At 40.2% G+C, this 22282-nt stretch overlaps 1 protein-coding gene across 3 annotated transcripts in view; it reads right to left on the bottom strand.

Moving 5' to 3' along the window:
* The window catches only part of ARHGAP42 (Rho GTPase activating protein 42), a 174733-nt gene that overhangs the window by 142504 nt on the left and 9947 nt on the right, over window positions 1–22282 (bottom strand). For all 3 annotated transcript variants that reach the window (XM_034408886.3, XM_034408895.3, XM_034408904.3), the window contains exon 2: window positions 3667–3762. In XM_034408886.3, the coding sequence (XP_034264777.2) occupies window positions 3667–3762 (96 nt within the window). The remainder of the gene's footprint in view (window positions 1–3666; window positions 3763–22282) is intronic.

Genomic DNA, 22282 nt, shown 5'->3' with positions numbered 1-22282 from the left:
TTAAAAAAAAAAAAACCCTTAAAAATAGAACTGAGAAATATCAGAAAAGGTACTCTTCAGAGTCCATCTTTCGTATACTGATTATTTCATTACATACCGGTAACTGAGATAAAAAAAATAAGGATTATTCTACAAAACTATGACCAGATCTCTAGCATAGAAGGATCCATTTTTGTTACTACCCTGTTGTTGTTCTCAATTTTTCTATGCATGCAAAAACCAATGTAGATTATAATGGGACAATCCCTTGTTTGCTGTTTCCCCATTAAATTATATCGATAACAATGATTACTTTTTTGTGTGCGCACATGTCATTATTTGGTAGTATGAAATAAAATGTATTATGTGAATTCTTTATATCAGGAGAACTTTTGTAAAAACAAAAAACTGCAGAGGAGTTTGAAGCAAGACAAAGAAGGAAGCCATGGGAATCAATGTTCCTTAATCTAATCACATCATATCAAAGAACTACAAATACACTGAGTAGAAAAGAGTCCTGAGTAAAGCAACAGGTGAAACAATAGGTCAAACAATATTTTGAGTGAGAAGCATAAATCCATGCTAGGAAGTAAAGAACACATAAATCAACCATTTGAAGCTTGCATTTGTGAAAATGATATATAGCAGTGATGGCTAACCATTTTGCTGTCACGTGCCAAAAGTGGGGGAAGTGTGGGGGGGGGTCGCAGGTGTGTGTGCCCATATCCATAATTCAATGCGCCCCATTCTCCCGTGCATGTGCATGTGACCCCCCCCACGCTCCCCCCTGCTTTTGGCACACAATGGCACGGTGGGCCCAGTAAGCCTGTTTTTTGCCCTCCCCAGGCTCCAGAGGCTTTCTTGGAGCCTGGGGAGGTGAAAACGGCCTTCCCCACCCCACTGGAGGCCCTCCGGAGACTGGAAATGGCCCATTTCCCAACTTCCGGTGGGACTGGAAGATCCATTTTTCACCCTCCCCAGGCTCCAGAGGCTTTCTAGGAGCCTGGGGAGGGCAAAAACCTCCTTCCCCACCCCCCAGATGCCCTCCGGAGGCCAGAAACAGCCCGTTTCTCAACTTCCAGTGGGACCGGAAGGCCCGAAAATTAGCTGGCCAGCGCGCTTGCGCACTGGAGCTGAGCTAGGGCAACACTTGCGTGCCCACCGATATGGCTCCACGTGCCACCTGTGGCACGTGTGCCATAGGTTCGCCATCACGGATATATAGTCTTCTCACAGTAAGTGAGGTAAGATGGATCAATTAAATAAAAGTATTTTCTACTTCTCCTACTTTATACTGATGTTGATAATTTAGCTTGTGGTAATTATTCAAGATGCTGACCAGTAACATAAATAAGCATTTTAAATAATGATAAGTGTTCAATAAGAAGTCATGAAACTCTGCTTCAAGGAGTAAATGATATAAGAAGATTGTTAAGAAACAGAGAGGTCTTATCTCCGAAAATTAAAGATTAAAAGTCTATAGACTCCAGAGAATGCTCCTTTCTTATCCACCCCCACCCAGTACAAAAAGCTGTTTATTTGGCATCAATATTCAAAACTCTAAACTTCCAAACTGAACACATCACAATTAGAATCCCAAGAAGTATTTATTTACCAAAGAGAATGGAAGTGTCAGGGTTCCAAGTAATATACCCATAGCAAACAAAACTCTTGAGGCAGGAAATTTCCTCAAAGAATCGGTTTATTGGATATGTCATATTGGCACAGGCTAGTGAAAACCGACTCTGACTATTCCCACAGTTTTCACCTAATTAAAAGAAGTAGTTTGTCACTTTCTCAAAACAATCAGTCACATGGTCTAATCAGGATACTGTCCAGTTGCTAGGTAGCTCCAGTCCCCTCCTTCCGAGCACTTGCATGAATGTCCTTGGCTCCCACGAGAAAGTATTTTGTTTTGGCTCCCAACTATCTCTATTTCCCCCCCTCCCTATCCCTCTTCTCTGGTGTGTCAGGACTGAAGTCTCAAAATGGCCTCAGCCAGGCCAGTTTCAGGGTTGACAGCAAGTAGTTCCCACTTATCAATGGCAATTGGACTAGCAACTCTGTTGCTAAGCAACATGGTCATATGGCATGAAATCACAACTGTATCACTTTACGACAATAGTTCCAGCAATCCCAGTTGCCATTGTTAGGTGAATCTCACAGTCACAGCATTCTGCAGACATGTGATCATCATTTGCAACCTCTTGCCAGTTTCCCCATTGGCTTTGTTTATCGAAGTTGGTTCTGAAGGTTGCAAATGGCAATCACGTGACATCATAATTGCAAGCTGATTGCCAAGTGCCTGACTCGCAATCACATGACTATGGGAATGCTATGATAGCCACAACTAGAAAGACCTATTGTAAGTAGCCCTCATTCAGCACTGTGGTAATTTCAAATGGTTGCTGAACACATGAATGTTAAAACAAAAGTACCTACATTAACATCGTCATTCTGAATTCAAATTTCTGTAGATGAACCATCATAACTGCAATACTAACTTGCCATTCAGAGTATAGGTATTACCAGTATTATCTTACAATTAACATGAATAGGAGTATAGACTTATATACTGCTTCACAGTGCTTTACAGCCCTCTCTAAACGGTTTACAGAGTCAGCATATTGCCCCCAACAATCTGGGTCCTCATTTTATCGACCTCGGAAGGATGGAAGGCTGAGTCAAGATGAGATTCGAACTGCCAAATTGCAGGCAGCCGGCAGTCAGCAGAAGTAGCCTGCAGTACTGCATTCTAACCACTGAGCCACCACAGCTCTTAGAAAAATCAAAAAAGTTGTTCTTTAAAACAAGGGTCCCCAACCTGTGGTCTGCGGACAACTACCGAGCCACAGGCTAATCGCCACTGGGCCACATCCTAACTCATGTGAGCATCATTTGTGGGTGCTTGTGGCCCCTCTCATGCGAGCCTGGTTGCGGGTGCTCGTGGATCCACTCATTTAAGCCTCGTCGTGGGCACTCGTGTCAAGCCTCGTTGCTGCCCCACTCGTGTTCGCGTCGCCGCTCGTGTTCGCATGGGCGCTTGAGCGTATGCACGCACACATGCGCCTGCCCCTCCCACAAAATCATCCCCTCTTCCCCCCCCAACCCCTAGCCGCCAATCCGGAAAGGTTGGGGAACTCTGCTTTAAAATGATAATAACCATTTATGACTTCCTTCCCATCGGCAATTGATAGTAGTAAGCTCAACGGGGAGAGAATTCAATTACAGCTGATTCTGAGACTTTATGATAGGCAGTTCTCGATTTACAACCCTTTGTTTAGTGACTGTTTAGTGAAAGTTACAACGGCACTGAAAAAAAGTGACTTGTGACAGGTTTTCACACTTACGACCGCTGCAGCATCCTCCATGGTCTGATGATCAAAATTTGAGCACTTGGCAACTGGCAGGTATTTATGACAGCTGCACTGTTCCAGGGTGATATATGATTACCATTTGTAACCTTGCCAGCCAGCTTCCAACAAGCAAAGACAATGGGAAAAGCCAGATCTGCTAATTGCCCACAGGATTCACTTAATACCTCTGGCAAAAAAAAGTTTGTAAAATGCGGCAAAACTCACTTAACAAGTGCCTTGCTTAGCAATGGTAATTTTGGGATCATTTGTGGTCATAAATAGAGGACTACCTATAGTCAGTTAAATTCAAGTTACAACAAAGTTCACTCACCAATGTTAATTTCATCGTCTGTTTCAGCATCTCCAATGCATTCAAACTGAAAATCTTGAAGTGACTGGGAAAATTTTTGTACTGCCATTGAGAGATCTGTAGAATAAATGAACAAAAGTCAGTCAGGAGTTTTTACTTAAAACGCAGCATTTCACTGATACAAGAAAAATTAAAAAGTTTCAAAATTTAAAACACTGGTCAACACTTAGAAAGGCAATAAGTAGTCTACCAATTATAATTCCATAGCATGCTGAGTCATAGGTAGGAATAGACACATTGTCAGGGTTCTGATCAGGCCCATGCTTTGCAAGTTGGCACACATTTTTTCACAAAGAACTTTCCAAGTTCCATGTTTAAAATTTAATTTACTTTTCCAGAGCTATAATAAATATCATATATATATATATATATATATATATATATATATATATATATATATATATATATATATATATATATATATATATATATATATAAATAATTTAAAAAATTTATTCTACTAAGCTTTCATCAGCCATCTGCTGACATCGTCAGAGTATTAAAACTACCATTACAGAGATCTCTGCCTTTATATGCCATTAATCAATTTGGCCATTGCGCCTGTTATATATTTATATTAATGGCATATAAAGGCAGAGATCTCTGTAATGGTAGTTTAATACTCTGATGATGTCAGCAGATGGCTGACGAAAGCTTAATAGAAGAAATTTTTTTAATTATTTTAAAATTTTAAGTTCCGGAGCTCGCAGAATATCTGCTTCTTTCTTTACTAATATACCTGGAACTCGTATTTTTAGAATAGTTTGTATTGTACACACACACACATCATTTATAGTTTACCTATGGATAAGCTGAGCCTTGAATTTTTAACCAAAATACCGTAAAAAAATGCACCAGCATAAACTGACCGTTAAGCTGATCCTTAAAATTTTGTATATTTTAATTTTCACCATTGGTTTATCCATGGGTAATCCCTAATTTTTTTCATGGCACTTTTGTTAAAAAAATTGAGGATCACCTTGTTTGCTAATGAGTTTATATACAAGCACATAAGGGATATTTGGGTACTACTGTATATACCTGCGGATAAACTGAACACAATTTTGGGGTGTATATTGACACCTAAATTTTTTAAATTTATTTGCAACTATATATGATAGGTTTCTTTTCCTGTTATTTTAAATTTTCTTGTTCCTTATATCCTAAATATGGAGATTTTGAAAGATGGGGAGTACAATGAATTTTGATTTATCACATACCACAAGATAGGCATTTATTTGTGCTGTGTAATTTGGAGCTACAAAATGGAGAGAAGAAAATACTCTATTAAAGTGTTGTTGTCTTTTTGTCTCCCTAGTATTTTCTCACAATGCAGAGTCTACTTTTTTGGAGGAAGATCAATGAATGTTAGTTGATTGGATGTGACAGGCACTGACTGACCAGCTTGTCATCCGAGCCTGATATTGCAGCTGAGAGTGAGATTTTGGGCCAAATCATCTAGCTGAATTCCATACCTAAAGTAGAATTAGAACTCACAGTCTCCAGTTTTCTAGCTGGTACCTTAACCCGGGGTCCCCAACCCCTCGTCTGTGGCCACAGCACATTTGATCCACAGAACTGGTGGGCGAGCGCATGCGCAGCTGCATTTGTGAAACCGGCACATGCACGCAAAACGATCCCCTCCCCATCCTACTGCTGCCAGTCTGCCAAGCCAGAAAGGTTGGAAACCGCTGCCTTAACCATTAGACCAAACTGTCTCTTTCCTTATTAAATTGTCTTTTGCTAATAGTGTTTCGCCGAAAATATGACCTACTCAGAAAGTAAGTCCTAGCTTGATTTTTATACATGTGCCCAATCTAAGCCCTACCCCCCTCCAAAAAATAAGCCCTAATTAAGACCCCGCCCACTCCAGGGTGCACGGGTAAAAATTAAGCTAGGGTGGTGGAGATGGGGGTGGTGGATCGATCCAGAGCTCTCTTATTGGCTGCAGAGGCCTTCAGGAAAGCCTTGCTGGCTGCAGAAGAAATGGGTCGAAGTGTGCTGCAACTATCTGAAGCTGAAGAAGTTCCTTAAGGCCTCTGACAGTGAAAAGGAGGCAGAGACGATGCGCGCAAGTGAGGTGAGTCAGTGGACAACCCCCCCCCCCCGAAAATAAGACCTGGTGCCTTTTTTTTTTTTTGTGGCAAAAAAAATATAAGACTGGATCTTATTTTCGGGGAAACACGGTAATCATTGCAGGAAGCAGAAATATCACTTGAATCCTCTGACACTTTTACAGAGTATAAACAGATTCTTGTGCTGTATAGGTTTATGATCTATAACTCTACACTGGAAAACAAGTATGGACAGATTTTTTTTATGGGTCCATCATTTTCAGTGTGTACTCTTACACTTCTCCCCCTCACACGATGAGACCTTCACGTTCACCTTTAGAGCAAAGCAGAAACACCTATAAATTCATCCCAAAGCTTTGCTCTCTGTGTCTCTGCCTTTAGAAACCCTGAGAAACTAGCTGTGAATTGAATTATGATGATTAAAAACAGAAGTTCATCTGGTAGGCTTCTTGATGTCTTGAGCTACTGTACTATCTCATTTTTTTTTCCATTAAAAAAAAAGGCATTGAGTGAATGTTGGACAAAATTAGCGGATACCTTTTCTTATTTAAGTGGTCAAAAACATGCACCGAAGAAATAGATCATTTTTATTTTGCAACGAAACATCTGAAAATTGACAACCAAGTGTTCAGTTTGTTTTGGCAGCAAAAGCTGAACCTTCATTCTTTCCAACTGAGATTCAGAAAGAAGTATGTTTTCTCTTAAGAGGCCTGTGAAGGATTCTTCAAATTAAAAATCAAGTCAGTTAAATAGTAGGCTTTCCTGAAGGACTCACACTTGTTCCTCCTCTGCCACCCTTAATAACTCCTGCTTCCCAAGGCTACCGAGAGTTAATTGGGGATTAAAAGGGAAAAAAAAAAACCCTTGTTTGGTCCCATAATTCAACTAGCAAGGTCACAGTCAGCTGAGAAGATGGTTTAACAGGCTCCTATTGCACTTTATGTAAGGTGGAACCCTGAGTTTATCCTCCCTCAGGAATGAATACACACTACAGGTAGTCCTTGATTTATGACCACAATTGAGCCCAACATTTCCGTTGCTAAGTGAGACATTGGCTAAGTGAGTTATGTCCCATTTTACCACCTTTCTTGCCACAGTGGTTAAGGTCAATCACTGCAGTTGTTAAGTTAGTCACATGGTTGTTAAGTGAATCTGGCTTCCCCGTTGACCTTGCTTGCCAGAAGGTCGCAAAACGGAAACCGCATGACCTCAGGACACTGCAACCGTCATAAATACGAATCGGTTGCCAAGCGATTGAATTTTGATCACACAACCATGGGGATGCTGCAACGGTGATGAGTGTGAAAAACGGCCGTAAGTCCCTTTTTTCATGCCGTTGTAACTTTGAACGGTCACTAAATGAACTGTTGTAAGTTGAGGACTACCTGTACATGTGTATCAATTGATAGGACTAGGCAAAATTTTCAGAAGAGATGCTTTTCAGTATGTGGAACAACTCTTTGTGAATCATTGAAGCAGACTTGTTTTTCTGTAGTCTGTTCTATTCAACTGGTTTTTTTTTTAAGTAATAACCACACACACACACACACACACACACACACACACACACACACACACGGATACAGCTGGGGATAGCTTTTAAACCAGCCTTATGAGTGCGGGAAAACAACATGATTATAATGATCCAGAGAGAGGTGCTTTATTTGTCTCCTGCATGTTGCGAAGCAATCCTTTCAAAAGCTTTGCATGGTCCTAATATCCGAGATGCCTTTCCCTATTTTATCCCTTTTACTAATAATGACTGCTTTACTTTAATGGGGGCGTGATGGGTCAGCAGTTACAGATGCTGAGCTTGTCAGCTGGCAGCCTAGGTCAGTGATGGTGAACCTTTTATTCACTGAGTGCCCAAACTGCGCATGTGCACTTCCAAACTGAAAGGTGTGTGTGTGTGTGTGTGTGTGTGTGTGTGAATGCACAGACATGCATGCATGCATGGACATGCATGCATGGACATGTGTGAACATGCATGCACGGACGTGTGAACATGCATGCACGGACATGTGCTGATGTGCACATGCATGGACATGCACGCACATGCACACATGCGCAGCAGAAACCTGAAGACCAACTGGCTGGCAGGAGGCTGGGCATCCAACACCAGTAGCATGGCAAGAGGTAAGATCTTTTTCTTTCATGAGCTTCTGCTTCATCGTTTGCAGGGAAACAGAAGCTCAAGAAAGAAATGCCACAGAGATCTGACCAGCGTGCCAGCAAAAAGAGGGCTCTGCGTGCCACCTCTGGTACGTGTGCCATAGGTTCGCCATCACGGGCCTAGGTTCAAGACCCAAGTGCTGAGCGATTGGATGAGTTCCCGTTATTTGCCCCAGCTCCTGCCCACCTTCCAGTTCAAAAGCATGCAAATGGAAGTAGATAAATAGGTACCACTTTGACGGGAAGGTAACAACGTTGCGTACACCTCAGCATATAGTCATGCTGATCACATGACCACGGAAGCATCCTCGGAAAATATTGGCTCCCTCAGCTAACTCTAGGAGATGAGCACCAACCTCCTAGAGTCGCATACAACTGGACTGGGGAAACCATTACCACCGTTATACTTCCATGCTGCTTAAAATTCATCGCCAAATCCAGCTTTTTAAAATGCTGATTACTGCATGATTTTTAAATATATGCTCGTTCAGCCCATGCTGAATATATTCTGTTGTCTACATCTCTTCCCAAAAATCCAAACATTGAAACCAGCAATTGGATGGAAGCAAGATTGCATCAGAGATTATACCTCTTCTTACAAAACCTCAACCCACAGACACCAAGATAGTTACACCAATTTAGAAACCATAGGGTGTATGGAAGGTTTATCAAACAGAAATGGTACCCTGGCTGTCAAAATCCTAGACCCCCTTTGCTAATCAACATAGCGACAGATGAAAATACTGGAAAATATGCATTCCAAACTAACGTCGCCCTTCCTTTAAAGTGGTTGTGGTTTTGAAAAGCTTAATGCCTTCAGGAAATCCTTTTTACATCTATCCCTGCATGTCTACTCCACAATCTATAAATATTGCAAAATGCAAGGCATGTTTTATGGTTCCCAATCCATTCATCATAGGCCCTAGTCAAGCTTGTTGGGCTCTGCTCCAATCCCCATGTGAACCCCAAATTAAGCATATGGTAGCTTCATATTACTGTATAGGGATCAGGTAGGCTGTTAAGGGAGTTTCATGACTAATTCTCCAACTGAGAAAAAGTCCTGATCAGCCTTCTGAATAAAGTTTGCAACATTAAAACAACAAAAAGAATCTTGAAAACAGATAGTGAATCTGGAAAAGAAAGAAAAAAGACATTGAAATCCTCCTTGCAAGTTAAAGATTGAAAATTATTTTTCTCGACTTAACTTGTGACGTAATTGGCAGAGATGGTTAATAGTTTTAGGTTCAGTTATACCGATGGAACATGGGAGGCTGATCTTGAAGAATTTAAAGTAATGTTAGTTATTTATTATATTTTTATCCGATTTTTATTACTTTGGAGTTCCTGGGACTCTCTCAGCTTGATTGTTTTCTTGCAGATGTTTTATTATCCAACCAAGTAACATGCTAGACAGGAAATGGGGTTTGCTCTTTGTTTATAAAATGTGGCTTGGCCCTGTCAGTATTGGTGGGAGTGTTTTCGGTGGTTCCTTGATTAGACTGTTGTTTAATGTTTGACTGTTTGTCTGAGTTGGTAGTTCCTTGATTGGGGTGTTGTTTATTGCTTGATTGTTGGTTTAGTATTAATCTTGGTGTTAATCTCTGCTTATCTGGATTTGGATTGCTCACAAAGAGGTGGTCTTTTAACTTTTGGATTGTCTGTTTTGAATGGTATGTACATGCTGTTTATTCCCTGTGCCTGTTAATGGCTGATTTGTCTGAGTGCCAGAAATTCTTCAGTGTTTTGGGACATAGTTTGTCCATCTGATCACTGATAGGGTATTGGTGTCTTTAGGAACTCACATTTGATAGTACCCTCCTCTACCACCTTACTAGAGTTTTAATGCACTCTCTTCATTCTGGATTTCATTGGATTTGCAAACTTTCTTCAAATGAGTTCACTGGAAAGAAGAATATTAAGATCTAATTTCCCAAAACCTTGTACGTTTCAACAAAAATTAAGCAAGATAAGCATGGAATACAAGAAAAACAATGTACCTGCTATAAAAACAGGGAAAGAGAAAAAAAGGCCCCAAACACTTTCCCGTCCATTAATGGCACTGGATCTTCTACAGGCGAAATACTAATTATAGTTATGATATGACACCCTGGCTTAAAAAACCCTGATAGAGTTTTGCTCTAAATCATTTAGCCTTATGGAAGATAAGGGTTAAGATGTTGGACTGGCACCAGAGCAGCCCAAATGCAAGTCTATACTCATTAGGAAAGTTTATTGAATGACTTTGGGCCAGCTATTTTCTTTCAACCTCAGCTTACCTCATAGAGGCGTTGTTGTAGGGAAAAGGGAAGACGCCATCTTGGCTCTTGACAAAGAGGCAGATAAAGAGCAAGCTAGGGAACACTGGCAGCTTCAAAGATTAAGACCATCATAGCTTTTCCACAGTTACACAATCAAAATTCAGGTGCTTGGCAACTGCCATGTATTTGGGATGGCTGCAAGATCTTAGGATCATGTGATCACCATTTGCGGCATCAGCCAGCTTTCAACAAACCAAGTCAAAGAAAGAAGCTGAATCACAACTGCACACTGATTTGCTTAACAACTGTGGCAAAAAGGTGGTAAAATTGGGCATGACTCACTTAACAACCTCCTTGCTTAGCACCAGAAATTTTGGTCCCAATTGTGGTTGTAACTCAAGGACTACTAGTACTCTTTATGAAATACTAGGATTTGTTGTAAAAAATAGCAATAGCAATAGCACTTAAGAGTTATATACCGCTTCATAGTGCTTTACAGCCCTCTCTAAGAGGTTTACAGAGTCAACCTATTGCCCCCAACGATCTGGGTCCTCATTTTACCTCAGAAGGATGAAAGGCTGAGTCAACCTTGAGGCGGTGAGAATTGGACTGCTGGCAGTCGGCTGAATTAGCCTGCAATACCACATTCTAACCACTGCACCACCATGGCTCTTGGATCGACTTCCTTTCTTGGACGCTAAATCCTATCTGTATCTATTGTTTATGACAGCTAAATACAGGTCCTGATGTTATACGTCAAGATGCCAGAAGCGAAGAATGAATTCTAGAAATTGCCAAGACAAGGATAGATTGCTAGTTCCTGCCAAAAGCTGAATAATGCATCCAACGGATTACTTACAACCGATCTTATATTCTGCTTGCTTATTTAGAAAAAGCCATTCAATTTCACAGAACATGATTTTCTTTGCGCTCCATCCATCTCTTTTTGTTAGCAGAAACTTAACCAAAGCTCATCACAAACTCAGTGTTTTCTTTTCCAGCAAGAGCTGTCCGCCTGCACTTGTTTCCCTTTCTGGCCAATTTTCTAAAGAACTTATTAACCAGATGGTTTGCATAATAAAACCAGGGCCTGGTAGTGGGGGAAGAAAAAAAAAAAAACCAGATACAAGCAAATGCAGAAAAGAAGATGAAGCTACATCTTCTGGCCAAAAAATTTACAGGCTGATTAGCCTGCATCAACAGTAGATCTACTGTCTACTGTAATGAGAGGTCTTTACAGAAATACTCTGTATTTCTACTATGTGCCAGCTTGCAAGCAGTGGAACAAGCCAAAATATGTAACTGGGTTTGAGGGGAGGGGGAGAGAGAGAGGCTCTGATTGTTCTTCTCATAATAAAATAGCAATGACAAGAAATAAGAGTGGATTGACCCTAATTAAACCCCTAAACATCTCCCCTTAATAACTAGGACACTCAGTGCTAGGAACTGGATAATGAGCCTCCATGCAGTATTTCATACTTCCTTCCTACCAACATCCAACCACTTTTTTTTTTAATGTAATCGCATTATTACATCTAAATTTAACAGCAATTGATTTGAACAATGCAAAGATTCGGATTTGAAGGCATGGCTTTACCCCTTACTTGTTCCTTTTGAAAAACACGCCAAAATTCAGAAGGGGGTTAAAAAAAAAGAGCCAAATTATTTGGCTTTACCCAGGGTGGATTTGATTTAAATCGAGTTGATTTAAATCACAATTTAAATCATGATTTAAATCACTAGTAAAAAGGCTTGATTTAAATCAACTTGATTTAAATCATAATTTTTAAACAGCAACTGTCATCTCTGCTACTCCTTTGACCCACTGTTAACTCACCGATAGTCCTAGTATTGCAGAATATACAGCCTCATGCTACATAACTAAGCTCCATTTCATGCTGAATAAACTAAATTATTTATGTATCTTAAATAGAAAACTATCTTACGATTGATTTTTACCCCAAAAGTTTTTTATTAAAATTAATTCGATAAAAATCAAAAAAATCCGATTTAAATAAAAAAAATCTGATTTTTTTTATTTTTTTTAAAAAATCATTGATTTTTATCCACCCTGGCTTTACCCTTTCTGAGAAGATGCTACCCTGTTTCCCATAAAATAAGACATCCCCTGATAATAAGCCCAATCGGGCTTTTGAGCGCATGTGCTAAAATAAGCCCCCCCCCCAAAAAAATAAGCTCTCCGTGAAAATATTTAACCACATGCGCAGCTGTTCCCTGCCATTTCCTCTGGTTAGGGTTAGGGAGACAGAGCTGGAAATCAGATAAGATGGTAAGAAGAGCCCCGTCTTGCTCCATGCACCCCAAAATAATAAGACATCCCCGAAAATAAGGCCAAGCACTTATTTCAGGGTTCAAAAAAAAATATAAGACAGGGTCTTATTTATGGGGAAACACAGTATATATGGTATCTTTGGAGTTGCAAGGACAGGAAAATAACAGAACATGACTGATTCATCATGCATATCTGCAATTTATGGACTTGTCATGACAAAACTGAGCCTTGGTAGTACAGTGGTCTAAGGCACCCTGTTATTAAGCTGGTTATTAAGACCAGCTGCCTGCAATTACTGCAGGTTCAAATCTCGCCAGGCTCAAGGTTGATTCAGCCTTTCATCCTTTCTAAGGTAGGTAAATTGAGGATCCAGTTGTGGGGGCAATAAGCTGACTTTGTATAAACATACAAAAGGATGAAGGCTATTGCTGAGCACATTGTAAGCCACCCTGAGTCTCCGGAGAAGGGCGGCATATAAAATCAAATTTAAAACAAAAACAAAAACAAAAAAACAAAAAAAAAACGACATAACCATGTGTGACGCTGTCACTACATGTCTATTGCCATGTTAACATCAATGTGGTATAGGTAGGTAGAGATGGGCAATGCTTTGGATTCAGTTCTAAAATTTCCTTCATCATTTTTCTTGGAAACATGCAAGGCTGTTTTATTACTACGTTCTATAACTAACATTATTATTATGTGTTCAGGATTACTACACTGCTGTGGAGCATATAGCCAGCAGACATGTGATACTGGAAAAAAGACATAGCTAATGACTTCAATAACATACTAATACTTGTGTTACAACCATTCAGTCAGCAAACATTCAAAGTTACAACATCACTGTATGAGGGATGGCTCCTCAGAGTTCAAGCCATCACAGTGGCCCTAGCCTCAATTGCCATTACAATCAAGAACCACTTGTGCATAGGCTGCATCCGTACTCATGCCTCTTCCTTAAAAAATCCAAAGCACTGCAAAATGTTAATACAGGTAAGTCCTCGATTTACAACCGTTCATTTAGTGACCGCTCAAAGTTACGACACTAAAAAAATGACTTATGATTCTTTTTCACGCCACTGCAGCATCCCCGTGGCCACGTGATCAAAATTTAGACACTAGGCAACCGATTCATATTTACGATGGTGGCAGTGTCTCAGGGGTCATGTGATCCCCTTTAGCGGCCTTCTGACAAGCAAAGTCAATGGGGAAGCCAGATTCACTTAACAACCGTATTACTAACTTAACACTGGCAATGATTCACTTAGCAAATGTAGCAAGAAAAGTGGTAAAATGAGGCAAAACTCACTGAACAAGTGTATCACTTAGTGTTGTGGCCTGTTGGCTGCTGGCTTCTCCAGCAGCTGAATCAGAGCAGGAGGAGGCATGGAAGTCAGGGTCAGCATTAAGGCAACCTGAGAGCTCCGAGGGGGAAGAGGGAATGGAGCTGGCAGAGAGAGAGAGAGAGAGGCGGAGCCTGGGCCATCCATCAGCCCTCAGATGGAGAGTCAACAGCCCCTAGGCCTGGAGGTGGCTGATGAGGAAGAGGGTCCAGTGCCTGACGCACGGATGCAGAGAAGACAGAGGAGAGGAGAGCCGTGGAAATCTGTGGGCCGATCCATGGGACGGAAGAGCCACCACTGCTAGCAAAGCCCACCCTAGCTCTGGGGATAAAAGGCAGGGGGCAGAGATGAATAGATGTGGCAGACAACTATGTATCTTCCGGACGGACGGACTTGTTAGCCTGAGGTGAGAGAGAAACTTTTTGTCGAGGCTGCTAGCGCTCCAAATAAAGGAATCTTTTAGTTAACTTCAGAGGGTTTGTCGTGTTTGGAGAGCTGGATCAGAACACTTAGCAGCAGAAATTTTGGGCTCAATTGTGGTCATAAGCCGAGGACTCCCTATATACAAATATGCATACACACACACACCTGTATTTACACAGGGGAATAATAAACTGAAGCATGATGCGTTAGTTTGTAAAACGTATCACAAACTTTTTTGTTGTAATTTGTATTCATGATTGCTCCCGAATGGGCTAAGCTCAGGTGTAACAGGAAAATCATGGGAGTTTTCTGAGTTTAAAAAGTTGTTCTTTAGCTTATAGGCTGGGATCCAAATAAATTCTGGCACACCCAGGAATTTGCACACACCTAATGAGGTTTTTTTTTTTAAAAAAAATCTTACTTTTGGACAGCAGATAACCCCATGAACTATAAGTTCCTTATTCTAAACCAAATACCTATGAAATTAAATACATAACTAAAATAACTGTTGATACAGCAAATTCTTAAAAATGTAAAGTGCAAGCAACCAATGAATGTCAGGAATGGGGGAGGGAAAAAGCAACTGTGTGATCATGAAACACATTTATCCAGAATGAGATCTATTTCAACACCATCTGAAATGAGGAATCTGCTTACATTTTATTACTTATTGATTTCAAGCAAGATGAAACAAGTTTCTTAGTTCACATGAATTCCAGGACTGTGGTGTAAAGAAACCTGGAAATACAGAATTAAAATGCAAACATGAACCAAAGAGGGAACATATAGGAATAATGTTCATTCTTGGTTTAATAAATCATGGTTTCGTCATGTCAATCTGTAACAAAACCCTATGCAGAAGATTACAATGCCAAGATTCATTGTTTGATGGAGATTTTTGTCGCTGCCTAACAAAACTCCATAAAAACAAGCCAGAATAAGCAAACACAGAGAATCTAACCAAAACAATATACAGTATAAACCACAAAAACTAAATATCAAAGACAGGTGAGAGAACTCGATGAGATCATCACCTTGTTTCTCTACTCTGCTTCCTTGCTTGAATGAACATCAGACTGTTCCTATATAATTGTGAAAACACCCAATATACAAACAGAATTTAAAGGACTACCCCAACACTTTTATAAGTTACGTAATAAGAAACGGCACCCAGAAATAAAAGGTGAAGTCATGTCACCAATCAGCAATGAAATTCATTTTCCATTTCAGCTAAATAAAATAGAAAAAAGAAAAACAACTTGGTTGAAGTCAGATGAGTATTTTTTTACTGCCTTGTCTAGGCCGAATGGGACAATTGAACATGGCTGCCTTATCACACCCACTTCATCCTGAGGGCCCCGCACCACAGCTTACCAAACGCTGGCATTCATAGTCGGCTACCTCTCTGCCAGCGCTCTTCTCCCACCATTGGTCCGCTGTGGCACTTTCCCCGCCCCTTCATCCTGGGCAATTCACAGAGGGATACTCCCCCCCCCCGGGGCAATTGGCTACATGGGAGATTAAAACGCACATCCAGGCAGCCAATCCATGGGCCAAGGTTGGCCAATACCAGGTACAGGGAGGCAGGAGAGGCGGTGGTTGCTTTGGTTTGTGAGAAAGGAGAGGAGGAAAAAACTGTGTGTGTGTGTGTGTGCGCGCGTGCGTGCGTGAGAGGGAGGGAGGGAGGGAGGGAGGGAGGGAGAGAGAGAGAGAGAGAGAGAGAGAGAGAGAGAACGAACGAACGAACGAGAACTTAAGGTTAGGGTTAGGTCACGATGAATTTGGAGAGTAAAAAGGCATTGCCAATGGATTTGGAGCACAACGTTATGCTTAGGACGGCACTGACTTTTCAAGCCAGCCTTCTCTACGTTTCCTGGTAAAATACACGAGAAAATCCCATTGGGGGAAAATCTACTTAGGGTTCAGGTTAGGTTACCATGAATTCAGACAGCAAACCGACATCAGGAATGGATTCACAGAGCATGGATATGCTTAGGAAGGCACTGACTTTTCCAACCTGCCTTCTCTACGTTTCCTGGTAAAATACATGGGAAAATCCCATTGGGGGAAAATCCACTTAGGGTTCGGGTTAGATTACCATGAATTTGGAGCGCAAAACAGACACTGCCAATAGATTCAGAGCGCAACAGTATGTTTAGGGGGGGCCCTGACTTTTTGAGGCTGCCTTATCTGCGTTTACTGGTAAAATACATAGGAAAATCTCATTGGGGGGGAATCCACTTAGGGTTAGTCTTAGGTCAACATGCATTCGGATAGCAAAATGGACATCGCTGACGGATTTGCATTGCATGGGTCTGCTTAGGAGGGCGCTGACTTTTCGAGCCTCCCTTATCCATGTTTCTAGGTAAAATACATGGGAAAATCCCATTGGGGGAAAATCCATTTAGGGTTAGGGTTAGGTCACCCTGCATTCAGAGAGGAAAACGGACATTGCCAACCTCGATTTTTCTGGACCTCAAAGCAACACACTTTCCATCCAACAAAACAAATCCCATTGCAATTTATATCCATGAAGTCATTACACAAAAATGTATGTCTTTTGCATCAATTGCAGTCATTTGCATATCATCCCCCAAATATAAATGATGCAAATGAAATTCACACAATGATGTATTCAGATTGGCTAGACTCTCTGAAATTACAGCCTTCTTCTCTAATTAGTTCATTTAGAGCTTTTACTACATAGACTTAGAAAACAACTAATTGGTCTGGATTATTTAAATGAGAGGATGTGGGCATTTTAACACATGCAGAGTAGTTGTTCCATGTTTTTCTACGGCAGTTGCAACCTTTTAGTGGGTACATGCTTAGGGAAATCGAGCAAATCCACCAAATTGTGTGCTGCATTAAATTAGGAATGCATCATATGCAGAACAATTAGCCCTTCCTACAGACAGAGCAAGCATCTGCATGTAAATTTTGCCTTGGAGAAAGTCACTTTATAATCTGAAAACTAAATCTCTTGCTACAGGATTGTGATTTATATATTAGATTATGCTCATATGTATAAAACTATCCCTGCATTGCCTAGCATAGCTGTTTTTTAAATACTATGTCAACTAGAGTAATATCAGGGCATAATTTTGGAACGGAAGGGAGGTGTAATATCACCTCTCAGAAACAGACACCTACTAAATTTTAAATTGACAAAACAGACATGCCATGCCTCATATTAATCACCCTAAAGGTTCCAAGAAATATAAACAGGAAGTGACAGACAGTAACCTCATGTTGAAAGTGGAACACTTTCAGCCGTCATTTGGACCCCCAGATGTAGAATAAAAAGCAGATGCACAGTTCAATACATTAGATCGGACAGTGACTTACAGAACACACAGACAGACAGCTAAACAAATGGAAACTTCTAAAGTTACTTGTGAGGGGATTTTTTTTAAAAAAAAATGTTAAAAAGGTAGAAGTTCTGAGCTGAGCTAGAAGGCAAGAATGCATTTAAGAGTAATAAAAATGATTTAAATAAAATCACTCCTTATTATTGAGAACCCTACCAAGCCAGGGTAAGCATGGGCAACGCATACATTCCACAAAAGAGGAATATTTCAACTTTATACTCAAGCTTTCCTCAAAAAACCCCAAAGGAGTTTTTTTTTTAAAAAAAAAAACCTCAACGTGGAAGAACTACGGAATATTGAAAACTTGTTTTTAATCATTCTGAAATGTTAAGAGAGAATAGTTGCAGAATACATAAACAGCCTGTGAAAGTTCATTGGCACAAAACCTAGTTGATCTTTGAATTTACAAAGGAAGAAAGTAGACAATTTCATAATCCTGTTCATGTCTATTCACCCATTCCACTGAGGTCATTTAGCTTCTCCTAGGAACAGGCAACTTGATGCCCTCCAGATGTTTTAGTTCTCAGCTTCTATCAGCCTCAGCCTGCGTAACCAATGACAAGGCACTGTGGGAATTGTCATCTAAAACATCTGGAGGCCACCATGATGTTTTCCAGAACTTAAGTTTATCAAAGATCAGTAGCTATATATATTATATAGAATCCCTCTCCTTTTCCTGAATAGAGGAAATATTAAAGCATTGTTTACAATGGGTCAGAGAGGAATATAGACATAGCCTTCGTTATTTTGCTAAGGAAAGTCTCCTTTTTCATATCCTGCTACATATAGTCCCTCTAGGAATTCATCAGAGAGAAAAATGGAACTGGAACTTCTGGCATGTTGCTTCCTTAATAAGCCAGAATTTGAAGTTGGTATGTTTGGGAATGACAAAATATGAGTCAGATACAATATCAAGTTCTTTTTTCTGTTTGTTAAATTTCTGGATCCTGAAGCTGCTTCCACTGACAGTAGAGATTGAAAAATGGTTGGACTTCTGTTAATACATTTTTTCATCCCCTCCTCTCACGAAAGAATCTGGGTATATCATTTTTGTGCAGACAGTGAAACAATTGTGAATGCATGTAAATAATGGTGACACTTCTCTAAGGCCTAGTCATTCTCGAAATTTTATTTAAATAAATTTAATTTATTTACTTTCACTAATTTAAGAGTAGATCTCGTAGAATTTAATGGGGATTTTTTTCCTATGTTCCTTCCTAAAACAACACAAAGTTATTTTTTGTTGGCTTTCTCACCCAATAATTTTGCTATACAAGTCATATATCAACTAGAAATATAGCCAATACCATTAGTACAGTTAATTGGTAGTACCATATAGAGGTAGTCCTCAATATATGACGATTGAGCCCAAAATTTCAGTTACTAAGTGAAATATTTGTTAAGTGAGTTTTGCCCCATTTTATGACCTTTCTTGCCATTGTTGTTAAGTGAATGACTGCAGTTATTAAGTTAGTAACACGGTTGGAAAGTGAATCTGGTTCCCAGTTTTTCTGACTTTGGTTGTCAGAAGGTTGCAAAAGATGATCACATGACCCCAGAACATGGCAATCACGTATGAATCAGTTGCCAAGCATTTGAATTTTGATCATGTGTCCCTGGGGATGTTGCAATGGTCATAAGTGTGAAAAACGGTCATAAGTCACTTTTTTCAGTGCTGTGGTAACTTTGAATGGTCACTAAACGAAACTGTTGAGGACTATCTGTATTTTGGGGGGAAGAGCAATAAAATCTTTTAAGTTGAACTTGACTTCTGCTGACTTCAAGAATACCTCTATATTTAATATTGCATATCATAACAGCGGCGAGAATAGTTCATGCCCAACAGTAGAAGAGTGAAAACATACCTAAAGAAAGGGAAATAATAAAGAAAATACTTGACTGTGCAGAATGTGATAGACTGACGCTAAGAAACTGAAAAATAAAGGAGAGAGAGAATACTATGAGATTTGGAATAGATTTTATCAATGGTTAGACTTAAGGAATAGAAGTCGAAATGGATAAGAACAAGGATGCATAGATTGAAACAAGAGGCAATAAAGCGTATTTTTCGGACTATAAGACCCATCTTTTTCCCCCAAAAAAGTGGGTGAAAATCTGGGTGTGTCTTATACTCCTAATGTAGCCCCGCCCAGCTTTTCAAATGGGAGGTTTCAGAGGCTGAAAAAAGCATCAGAAATGAAGCTTCAGGAAAAAAGCTCCCAAACAGAGCTTCAGAAAAGAAGCCCCCCAAACACAGCTTCAGAGGCTTTTTTTCTGAAGCTGTTTTGGAGGCTTCCAGAGGCAGAAAAAAAAGCAAAAAAAAAAAAAAAAAAGCAAGGCACAGAGCTCACAACCAAGGAACCTGTTGCTAAAATTCACCTCTGGGAACAGCTGATTGGGGGGTATTCAGGGAGGCTGATCCACCTGCCAATCAGCTTTTTTGTTATTTTCCTCCCCAAAAACTAAGGTGCGTCTTATACTCTGAAAAATACGATATGTAATATAGTATGTAAGTGTAAGCGTGTATTAAGAGGTTAGGTATGTGTATACAATTAGTAAGTAGTAATGTATATTAAATACATAAGAGACTTGAGTTATATTTTGTATGGCGGAGATATCGCCAAGACGTTTCCACCATGTACAATTTTTTTAAAACAATAAATGTTTTTTTAAAAAAAGAATACCTCTATATTTACTATTCTTGGTAGCAATGCAGATTACCACTGGTATTTTATGAGAGATTTTCTCAACATCTCTATGGTTTATATGTTTTAAATTACAGAATATCCTTGATTTAAATGTATATGGGTTTAGACCATTTTTTTGTAACAATCATATACAACAGTTGAACGTTATGTCCAAATAAAAACACTGGCTTTTCTTTGTAGACTTAAATATGGCTGTGCTGTAAATCTGATCATTTGCTTCTTTGACTCTAAGTCAGAAGCAGACAACTTCTTAAATGTTTGCAATATAATTCCCATAATTTTCAGAAGTTTCCTATCCAGTCATAAGTGATAGAAAATGTGAGATAAACAAATCAAAATAAACAAACCAATTCTTGACCTCCAACTGGTAAGAACTTTCACAAGATTATTGGGAAACAGCTTTTACAAAACTACACAACTATTTTGTAAGCTGGGAAGTCTTTATGCTACCAGCAGCCTCAGCAGACTATCCTTCGACAAAGAAAGAAAATAGAACATCTTCCCAAAATAAATAATAATAAGTTTCTGTCCTTGGTTTAAGCGATCAAAAATAAACTCATGGCACAAAGAACAGATAAAGCAGAAAATCATTTTGAACAGCGAAAAGAAACTATCGGTTGGAGACAACAATTTCCAGTCTATAAAACCCAAGCAGATAACACAGACTCATTTTTTCCACTTTAATAAACGAACAAAATTCATGAAACTTATTTTCTTCTGAACTGAAGCAATACGTCTTACTCATCCTGAGTGAGCGTCCAGTAAAATGAATGCAATATTGTAGGCTGCAATCAAGCATCCTTCTGAATGGGACTTCTTTCTATTTTCAGAGTGAGGAAACGAGTCTATCAGACACTGCTTTGCTTGCAATTCCTGTTATTCATCACCATTGACCATACTATCTAGGGGTTGATGAGAAATACTACTTGGTGGATCTGCATAGCATTATTTTTGTACATCAAGCACAAGTCCAACACTTCCATTCTAATAGCACACTATAGAGCAGTGATGGCTAACCTTTTCTGGACCGAGTGCCCAAAGTACACCTGAACCCCCAAAATGCAATGTGCGTGCCACACCTCTGCGTGCATGCACATGCGGCCCCCTGCATGCGCCCCCGCATGTGCCCTGCATGCCCCCCTACACGTGCCCCACCCCTGCGCATGCGTGGCAGAGACCCAGCTGGTTGGCAGGAGACGCGCGCGCATGCGTGGCAAAGCTGAATTGTGGCAATGGCTCGTGTGCCATCAGAGAGGGCGCTGCGTGCCACCTCTGGCACGCGTGCCATAGGTTCGCCATCACGGCTATAGAGGATGAAAACTAAGAGGCAGCTTATGAATATAGGAATTCTTCCACTTTCCATTTATTCCATGCAACTTGTCCTATCCCTTCCCCACACTGGTTATGCTTTGCACTATAAGAAATACAGAATAACAAGAGTTGGAAGGGACCTTGGAGGTCTTCTACTCCAATCCCTTGCACAAGCAGAGGACTCTATGCCATTTCAGACAAATGACTGCTGCCCAATCTCTTCTTAAAAGCCTCCTTCCAGTGATGGAGCACCAACTTCTGAAGGCAAGCCATTCTATTGATTGATTATTCTAACCGTCAGGAAATTTCTCTTTGGTTGTAGGTTGCTTTTCTCCTTGATTAGTTTCCATTCATTGCTTCTTGTTCTGCGTTCAGGTGCTTTGAGGAATAGGTTGACTTCCTCTTCTTTGTGGCAGCCTCTTTGATATCAGAACACTGCTATTGTGTCACCCCTAGTCCTTCTTTTCATTGGACGAGACATACCCAGTTCCTACAACCATTCTTCATGTTTTAGCCTCCAATCCAAATCATGGTTAAAACCAGGTTTCGCAATAATATCACTAGGCTTTTCCAGAGTCCAAGCATTTCAACAAAGGCCACTACTGTCAATCTACCTTAGT

The sequence above is a fragment of the Pantherophis guttatus genome, chromosome 5 (genome assembly GCF_059756535.1).
Source record: "Pantherophis guttatus breed Tessera chromosome 5, ASM5975653v1, whole genome shotgun sequence".
NCBI classification, from domain to species: Eukaryota; Metazoa; Chordata; class Lepidosauria; order Squamata; family Colubridae; genus Pantherophis; species Pantherophis guttatus.
The sequence above is the reverse complement of the archived record's forward strand: the minus strand, read 5'-3'. Positions and strand labels throughout refer to the sequence as shown.